This window comes from Alexandromys fortis, unplaced genomic scaffold (genome assembly GCF_014885135.2).
Source record: "Alexandromys fortis isolate MF-2015 unplaced genomic scaffold, M_Fortis_MF-2015_v1.1 scaffold_39, whole genome shotgun sequence".
Taxonomy (NCBI): domain Eukaryota; kingdom Metazoa; phylum Chordata; class Mammalia; order Rodentia; family Cricetidae; genus Alexandromys; species Alexandromys fortis.
The window spans coordinates 8628502-8637740 of NW_026067918.1; the positions used below are offsets into that span (position 1 = coordinate 8628502).

At 57.6% G+C, this 9239-nt stretch overlaps 1 protein-coding gene across 1 annotated transcript in view; it reads left to right on the top strand.

Moving 5' to 3' along the window:
* The first annotated feature begins 554 nt into the window (after window positions 1-554).
* The window catches only part of Myo15b (myosin XVB), a 34815-nt gene continuing 26130 nt past the window's right edge, over window positions 555-9239 (top strand). The window contains 14 exon segments of the mRNA XM_050140214.1: window positions 555-2621; window positions 3232-3295; window positions 3508-3617; window positions 3767-3841; window positions 4051-4147; window positions 5000-5103; window positions 5236-5379; window positions 5381-5525; window positions 5622-5783; window positions 6466-6579; window positions 6673-6731; window positions 6805-6937; window positions 8543-8638; window positions 8865-8996. Of these exon segments, the coding sequence (XP_049996171.1) occupies window positions 574-2621; window positions 3232-3295; window positions 3508-3617; window positions 3767-3841; window positions 4051-4147; window positions 5000-5103; window positions 5236-5379; window positions 5381-5525; window positions 5622-5783; window positions 6466-6579; window positions 6673-6731; window positions 6805-6937; window positions 8543-8638; window positions 8865-8996 (3483 nt within the window). The 5' untranslated portion in view covers window positions 555-573.

Consider the following 9239-nt stretch of genomic DNA (forward strand, 5'->3'; position numbering starts at 1 on the left):
GCTCTTCTAGGGAAGGCTGTTTGATATTTATCACCTACGAGTCTAATTCTGTTCCATAACTCCACAGGGGTGCACAGGCTTTACCCCGGTTCAAGGTATATACTCCTAGCATATGTACTTTTTAGTAAATTGTATTTCACAATAGAAAAGAATGAAACTCCCGGCTGTCCCCTGCAGGCTTCCGTAGCCATGGTCCCAGCCTTTTGGAAGACCCGCAGGTAGACTCGCTTCACTCTGCCTTTTTTGCAGAGTGAGACTGAAGTAGAGCCTGGGCTCCTCTGTCTGACCTGGTGTCAGGCTGACTTGTCTGGCAAGGAATCCAGGCGCCGTTGCCCTGTCCACGGCCTTTGTCCACAGCTACCGCGTCTCCTCTTTCCACGGCCTCCACTCCATTGTTGACCAAGGGGGTCAGGACCCGCTGCCTCCTGCATTATTGATGCTGCTGCCTAAGAGGGGAGACTCCGGACAGATTGAGCCCATAACCTGGCTGGAGCAGACAGTGTCCAGCCACCAAGACCTCAGGGCAACCGTGGGCAGTTAGATCAAAAGGCAAAAGGAGCAAGGAAGGCTGTCATGGGCGGAAGCAAGGGCAAAGCGCCCCAGCGCAGGGCTCGACCCGGGAGGCCAGCCTCAGTGGAGCAGGAGTCAGGGTCCGCCAGCGCTGACGGCGCCCCCAGCCACAGTCGCAGACCTGCCCGCGGCAAAGCCCACAAGACCAGGCCCGCTAAGGAGCCCGATGCCACCTCTGGAGGCCGCAGGAAGCCCACCGAACAGGAGAGCCACCGCTGCAGAAATGCAGGGACTGGGACATCACTGGAGACCCAGGAGGGGCAGGGCAGCTCGCAGCGTCTGGGCCACAGGTCCACAGGGAGCCGTGAGCCCGGGCACAGTCGTGGGGAGCTCCCCGAGGAACAGAGACACCTCGGAGAAGAAGAGTGGACGGTCAAGCGCGGTCGCCGCAGGAAAGGAAAGGAGCGGGGGCCTTCGGCTCTGCGAGGCGGTGGAGAAACTCCTGGCAGGGATGGGGACATGTCGGGCGGCGATGGTGGCAGCTCGTGCCTGGACAGTGAACACCGCGAGGCCCTGGACAGAAGCAGCCAGGGTGGTGGGGCCTCGGAGCGGCCAATCAAGACCGAGCCTTCTGACAAGATCACAGAAGGCGCCCTTATCAGAAGACCGGAGTCAATGGACAACAACCATCAGGGCAATGATGGACAGGTCTTGGAGCTCCCAAGCAGGGAAGGGCCGTCGGGGACAGGGTCTCAGGGAACGAGTGATGATTCCCGGACAGATACAGACTCAAGTCCGGAGTGGCCCGGGCACAGACGTCGCCTGCAGAAGACCCCAGGAACCTCAAGCCGCGTCCCTGTGTCCCAGGAGACAGAGCTGAGCAGGGAAGCCGCAGCCTCCAGCTCCCTCGAAAGCAGCTGTGCAAGCACCCCCAGGGGTTCTCAGGGTCCTCGGGACTCCAAAGCGAACGCAGACACCAGTGACGTCGAGGCCCAGCCAAAGGCTGAGCTGCAGGACACTGAGCCTGAGACAGCGGAGACCCCCAGGGCTCAGTGCCTCCAGGTCGGAGAGGTGCCGGGGAAGGTGCAAGTGGTTGTGAGCAAGAGAGACACGGGAGCCAGAGGAGGAGCAGGTGCAGGGGACCGACGATCCCGGGACCCGGCGCCGCTGGCTGCACTCGTGGTGCTCCGCAAGCTGCGCGCGAGGGCCCCGACTGGCGCGTCTCCCCAGCCCGCGGGTGGCCTCCACGTGGGCCTCAAGGCGCGGCTACAGCGTGTGGCGCGGGCTCTGGGCTTCTTGCGCTGGCTGCGACTGCGGCTGGAGCAACGTCGGGGTGATGAGCGCAGGGCGAGCCCGCAGGAGCAGGAGGAGCGCGGCCGCGAGAGGGCGCTCGAGGCGCGGGGCGGCGAGCCTGGGCTACCGCGCTGGCGGGCCATAAGCCTGGCCTGCCGGGCGGTGCTCCGGGGACCGTCGCGGGCGCCCCCTGGCGGCAGTCTGAGCCCTCCGCAGGCGCTGACTAGCTCAGGCTCAGCCGGTGCTTCCGTCGTCGAGGATGCAGCTTCAGATCCAAAGTTCGCGGTGGTCTTCCCCCGGGTCCACAGTGCGGAGGAGTCGTGCAGCAGCAGCTCAGGAGCATCCACGGACGCCTCCACTGGGGAAGGCCACGTTTCGTCTCCTGCAGGGCCTACAGAATGCAGGGAGGAGCAAGGGGCTAGTGAAGAAGGGGTTGTCAGGTCCGGCCAGGCTCCCTCCTTTGCTCCGTCTTCCCCCAGTGGGACCCCACCGGATGAGAACCAGAGCGAAGCAGAGCCAGAGACCTTGGAAGTGGAGACTCAGGTGCACTGGGCACAGGACTCTACTCCCTGCGTAGACCCTGAGCTTGGGTCTGATTCTCTGCTGCCTCAACTTACCTTGGAGACTCGCCTAAGGCATAACAGCCCCGGCAGGTCCCCAAGGGAGCGGTGGGAGCCAGAGGATGACGCTGAGGCAGCACTGGAAAGGGACCTGGAGCTGAGCCTCAGGAAGGACCTAGAGATGCTACACTTCCCGGGTGCTAAGGCCACGAGTCTCCCAGAGGGCCTGGAAGACATTGAGGACCTCGCTCGCCTGCGGTGAGGGGCACAACGCCAAATCGACCTCTCCTGGCTAATAATGCCTCGTACTCCATCCCGCCCTTGAACCTTTGAAAATCGTATGCACTTGATTACTGAGTCAACAAGGGATTTTTACTTCATAGAAAGACAGATTCTGGGTGAAAGGTGCCCTTTCCAAAGCTCCAACATACCCCAGCTTACTACGGATTGAACCTAGGGTCCCGTGCATTTGGTCCTGATCTATATAACCCCAGCCTTTTTTTTTTAAATTTCATTTTACATTCCAACCACAATTCTCCGCCATCCCTCCTCCTCTTGCTGCTCACCACCTCCACCCACCCCACGCCTCATGCTCCCACCCTGTTTATCTTTGTTAAAGACTCATCAAACTGTCCAGGCAGGAGTTCAACTTTTGATGCTTTGGCCACTGGGACAGGCAAGGGACTTCCTTTCCAGGCTGGCCCAGAGACCACCTCTCTTGGTCAGCAGCCTCCCACCCCCACCCCCAGGGAATGGATAGCAACTGAAGCCCCCGGCTGGATGTTTGCACAGGACCCCTAAAGCTAAGTAGCAGAGCTAGCCAGGAGTGAGTCCCAGCAACTTACCCCTGGCCCCGCTGTCCCCACAGGCTGGTGTGTGACAGCTCTGTGCTACTCTGCCTTAAGAAGAGGTTCCACCTGGGCCGCATCTATGTAAGGGGACCCCAGAGAAGGGACACGGCTGAAGTCCCTTTCCTCTGTGAGCAGGAAGTCCCTGGTGTCCCTGGGGCTTCTTTTCATCCCTTGACTGAGCATAAAATCAGCTCTACCTGGGGTCCTACAAGACATGCATGAGAGACTGGGCTGGGGTGCATCAGAGTCCCCCATTTGTATCCCCTCTTCCCTGCCTCTGCTTTCTTTACCAGACTTTTGGGGGGCCCCTCCTGCTTGCACTGAACCCCCACCAGCCGCTGCCTCTCTTCTCACCTGAGGTCTCGACCAGCTACCATCCCAGGAAGGCCCCGAACACCACACCGTATGTAACTTTGCCCCTGGGCTTAACTCCCCGTTTGTACGTCTTACTGAGTGAGTTCCAGGGCCGTGGGCACATTGCCTGTTCCTCGGAGCCCAGACAACCCTCTCTGGCGCCTTCTCATCCCTCCGCTGTCCTCCCACCCCCACCAGGCACATCTTTGCTGTTGGGGCAGCAGCCTATAGCCTGTCTCAGAGCCCTGGACAGGACCCCTGCATCCTGCTGGGGTGAGTCATGACCGCCTTGCCTGCCGGAACCCACACACCCTCCTAGCTATGCACTGCTGGGCACCACTTCAGGACCACATCCTGGGGACTGTCCTGAGGCCGCCCTGAGTGACCTTGTGCAGCACGGAGTCACTTCCCTGACGCTCTTCCAGGCTGAGTGGGGCAATCCTACGAGCTCCCTCCCACCCTTAGCTCCTCCCCTCCTTCAGGGGCTACAGTGGCTCTGGGAAGACCGAAGCTGCCAAGAGGATTGTGGAGTTTCTAAGCAGCCTGGGGCAGAAGCAGACGGAGGCAGGAGGGGCTCAGGTGAGGTCTGGCTGGAAGCTACAGGTCACCTCTCAGGTCATTCCTCCAAGCCTGGCTTCTCATGGGTCAGCCCCAAGATTTCCCTGACGCAGGGGAGCAAGCAGGGCTGGGTCTTTTTAACTTATTATTGTTTTTGGTGGTGGTTGTTTTTTGGTTTGTTTCTTTGCCTTTGGTTTTTTTTTCATGATATGGTTTCTCTGTGTAGCCCTGGCTGACCTGGACCTCGATCTCTAGACCAGGCTGGCATCGAACTCAGAGTTTCGCCTGCTTCTACCCTACTGAGTGCTGGAATTAAAGACATGAGCCACTATGCCTGACTATTTATTTATTGTGTATACAACATTCAGCTTCCATGTATGCCCACACACCAAAAGAGGGCGCCAAATCTCATTACAGATGGCTGTGAGCCACCACGTGGTTGCTGGGAATTGAACTCAGGACCTCTGGAAGAGCAGCCAGTGCTCTTCACCACCGAGCCATCCCTCCCGCCCTTTTTTTTTTTTTTAAATAGGGTCTCAGGTAGCCCAGGGTGGCCTGGAATCTCCTAGGTAGCTGAGAATGACCTTGAACTTCTGAGTCTCCTGCCTGCACCTCTTGAGTGCTAGGGTTAAGGGTATGCACCCAGCACCCAGTTTTCCATGGGGCTGGGACCGAGCCCGAGCCTTGTGGATGTCATAGAGCGCTCTACAAGTTGAACTACACCCTCAGCTCTTTTAATTTAAGGGGGAGGGGGGAGCAGATTCTGATAGGACTGACCCCACATAGGCCCACACAGCCAGCGGTATCAAGAACCCTCAGTAGTAGGTGCTATGGCCATTTTAGGTACCCATGAGTGTTCTAACCTTCGTACAGCTGGAGGACATACTGCCCGTGCTCAGCAGCTTCGGCCATGCCAAGACCATTCTCAATGCCAATGCCAGCCGCTTTGGTCAGGAGTTCTGCCTCTGCCTGCAGCAGTGAGTGACGGAGGCCCATTGGGCACAGCGACACCTTCCATGGGTTATTCCTCTTGGGCGCTGGGATACTGCCTTTGGCCTCAGACCCTGGAAAGTGCCCCTGGGCGTGCCTACCCTGTCTTTTACCCACAGGGGAGTCACGGTAGGCACCTCTGTGTTCCACTATCTGCTTGAGACCTCCAGAGTGGTGTTTCAGGTAAGGACCTGCCTGCCTTCTGCCCACTCTTCCCCAGTTCTGAAAGTTGGAAGGCAGAGGAGCCACAGCCCCCAAGTCCTGCCCCACCCCCAAGCCAGTTTCTTTCCCCAAGGCCCAGGCTGAACGAAACTTCCATGTTTTTTATGAGCTGCTGGCAGGGTTGGACACCGAGGATCGTGAGAAGCTCTCTCTGCAGGGACCTGAGGCCTACTACTACCTCAATCAGGTAGGGCCGAGGCTCTCATGGATGTGCACCCAGGGTTTTCAGGATGCTGTGGGGATCCCAGGAGCTACCCCACCACAAGCCTGCTGTGCTCTGCAGGGCCGAGCCTGCAGGCTCCAGGACAAGGAGGATGCTCAGGACTTCAAAGGGCTGCTGAAGGCCCTGTGGGTGCTGGGCTTGTGTGCAGAGGAGCTGACTGAAGTCTGGGCTGTGCTGGCCACCATCCTACACCTGGGAAACATCTGCTTCTCTTCCTCAGAGGTGGGCTCCCCTGTGATGGGACCGGTGAGCACACAGGATGGGCAGTGGTGGGCGGTTTGCGCAATCAGAGCAGTGACGATGCCAAGTCACTGTGTGTGGAAAATCACAGAACTCTGGGATACTTCTGGAAGCAGGCAGATCCCTATGGTACAGACAGGAAAAGTGAGCCCAGGCCCTTCTGCACTCCTCGGCTGTCACCCTTAGGAACCCCTGGAGTCAACCAAGAAGCCATTGCCTGGTGATGTCCATGAAGATCCCTTGACAGTTTGTAAAAGAAACTTGATACTCACGTCAATACTGTGTCCTAAGGGGTATTGTTTTCCCTCTAGCAATAAGGCAGCAGAGGGTCAGAAAGAGAAGGGACTGGCCAGAATTGCCGGCCACTAAAAGAGACAGTTCAGGCTCCCACTGAGGCCTTCAGCCCTAGAGCCTGGCTCACCGCAGTCCAGAGTGCCTCTGATGCTGTTGGCCCTTTCTTTATTTTGAGACAAAGTTTTACTCTGTAGCCCAGGCTGGCATCAAAGGTATAGAGATCCGCCTGCCTTGGCCTCCCAAGTGCTGAGATTAACAGTGTACCACTACAGATAGCTGCTGTTGGCCCTTGGAGGAACGGGCAGCTGGCTGGGTAAAGCAAGGCTATGCCACCACACAAGCAAAGCTCCTTTTGTCCCCCTCTGTCCAGCGGGAGTCCCAAGAGGTGGCTGCTGTGTCCAGCTGGGCTGAGATTCACTTGGCAGCCCGGCTGCTACAGGTGCCACCAGAGTGCCTAGAGGGGGCCGTCACCAAGAGGGTCATGGTGAGCCCAAAGGGTGCTGGGAAGGTGGGAGGAGCAACCTGAAGCACCTGTGGGTATGATCCTAACTTCCTGCGCGGGTTCTCTGGTCTCCAGGACACGCCCTATGGCCGGGTCTCCGGATCTCTGCCGGTGGAAAGTGCTATCGACGCCAGGTAACCTCAGGGACCCGAGAGTGGAGGCAGGTGCAACGCTCTGCTGGGCGAGGCTCACTTATGGTATCTGCAGGGATGCCCTAGCCAAGACCCTGTACTCGAGGCTCTTCAGCTGGCTTCTGAAGCAGATCAACGTGCGGCTGGCTCCACCAAGGGAGGCAGCCGGTGTGGGCACCATCACTGTCGTGGACGTCTATGGCTTTGAGGTCACCCTTTGGAAGGGGGAGGGGCAGGGCAGGTGCTACCCTTCTCATTCCGGCTCCTCCCTGGAGGGCTCTAGCGGGCCCAAGGTTTTGCCTTTTACCCTTCTCCCCCTTGTTAGAAACCTTTAGATTATACTCCTAAAGCTAGACGCCAAGGTCAATTCCTTTGTTAAGTCACTTCCTCCTCCTGAGGCTGATTACCAAGGTCCAGCAATCAAAGTATTTAAGTCCAGCAACGAAAAGCCCCCCTTTTGGCCCCCCTAATAAGCATGCCCAATCAAAACAAACCAACTCATCCTAACAGGGTTTCTGCTTTAAACTTTTATAAACTGCCATTTGCCTGTGGGCCGTGTCTGTCCCCTCTCTATCCAGAGGTAGTCCTCTGTCCCTCCCTCCACTCCCTTGTTCCTTTCCCTTCTCCCCTGTCCTCTATCTCTGGTCTCTTATTCCTGTCCTTTGACCCTCTGGGGCAAATAAATCTCCTTAGTGCTGAAACTTGAGTGTCTCGTGCCGATCCTGGCCCTTTCCCTGTCTACACCACGTTTGCCTGTCTGAACTGTGCCTTTGCTTCCTCCTTCTGGGGATACTGAGTGGAATCCTTGCTTGTCCCTGGGTGGGGATGAGGAGGCACCAGGTTGGATCTTTAGAGTCTGGTCGTGGCTGGCAGGGAATCTTGGGGCTCTCGGTCGGTCCTCTTACTCCGTCTGCATCTTCCTGGGAGGAATATGGCCTCATCACATCTGCCTTTCCCTGCTGGGGCTGGGAGCACTCCTGGGTTCCCTCTGGGAGGGGCTGGAGCCCACCAAAGCCCCAGTGCCCTCTGCCTTGTCCTGCCCCCTTGCTGGCTGTGCAGCTACTTAACCTCTCAGAGGTCAGTGTCCCCAAACCCTAAAGTAGGCCATCTTAGCTCTCTACAGTTAGAGTCCTTCCCTGCTCTGTCTTGTTCTGGAGACGCTTCTGGAGAGTTCTCTCCTGCATGGCCACCTTAGGCTGGGCCTGTCTACGACCTAACCTCACACATAGCAAGGAAGGAAGAAGTAGACCCTCTCTAGTCTTCCAGAACTGTCACAGCTGTGTGCCCTTTCCTCAAGAGTCACCTCTTTTTGTGGGGAAGGGCCAGCAATAACGGGGCTTAGAGAAAGGAGCCACGCCACCCCCAGTTCCTGGATGGTCATTGTTTGCTGTCCTGTGTGTCCTGCCCCCTTTAGAACGTAGTGAGTGTCCTGCTTGCCTTGAGCCCTGCGTGCTGAAGTTGCGGAGAGCAGGGGATGAAGGCAGGAAGTCTTCCTGGAGGTGGCAGCCAGGGGGACCTACCTGTGAGGCTATGGAATTCTGAGGGCCATCCAGATAGGTAATAGGAAGACACGCCCTCCAGACCCTCTCAGGATGGCTCACAGCACTACTGAGGCAGAGGGCAGGGGTGTGGAGAGCTGCAGGAACGACTGATAGACAGTTGGGGCAGGTCTAAGGTAGCGCACAGGCTGCACTTGTCCCCGTTGGCCGCAGTCTCAGCTCCGGGGCACCACTCTCCCCGGAGAGAAGGTAGGAGCAGCCCCACTTTCCCGGCCCCCACCTCCTATGCAGCAGATCCTCCTTCACTTGGCCCAGGCATTGCGGGTGAACGGCTTGGAGCAGCTGTGCAGCAACCTGGCCAGCGAGCGCCTGAAGCTCTTCTCCAGCCAGAAGCTGCTGGCCCAGGAGGAGGTAGGGAGCTGGGCAGAGACGTGGCAGGTGATGGAGCACACTGCTCAGCACAGAGGCCAAAGCAGTGCATGGAAAATCCCGCCCCGAAGCCCCCTTTCCATAGTGGGTGGGAAGGGCCCATCCTTCTTAACCTCTGTTTACATATGTAAGAGGAGGGGGATCTCGGTGACCTCTCTCTGCCCCCACAAATGTGGGCTTCGAGTTAACAAATACTGCTTGTTTCTAGGAGGAATGCCAGCGAGAGATGCTGAGCTGGGTGCCCATAACCCAGCCTCCGATGGAGTCCTGCCTGGACCTCCTGGTGGGCCAGCCCCACAGCATTCTGAACATACTGGATGCCCAGACATGGCTATCCCAGGTACCCCAGCCATCAGTGATGCTTAGCATCAGGAATAAGGTATGGGGGCCCTAAGCAGCCAGGATGAAAACAGCAGGGCCTCCTGGGAGACAAGTTATAGGGGCCAGAGACCCAGCCTTCCTTCACAGCCCAGGGAAGATACATTCAAGAGGGAAAGCCCTGGGCTCCCACCAAGTGTTTTAAAAAAAACTTTTAATTTTAAGTGTATGAATATATATATATATGTATGTGTATATATATATA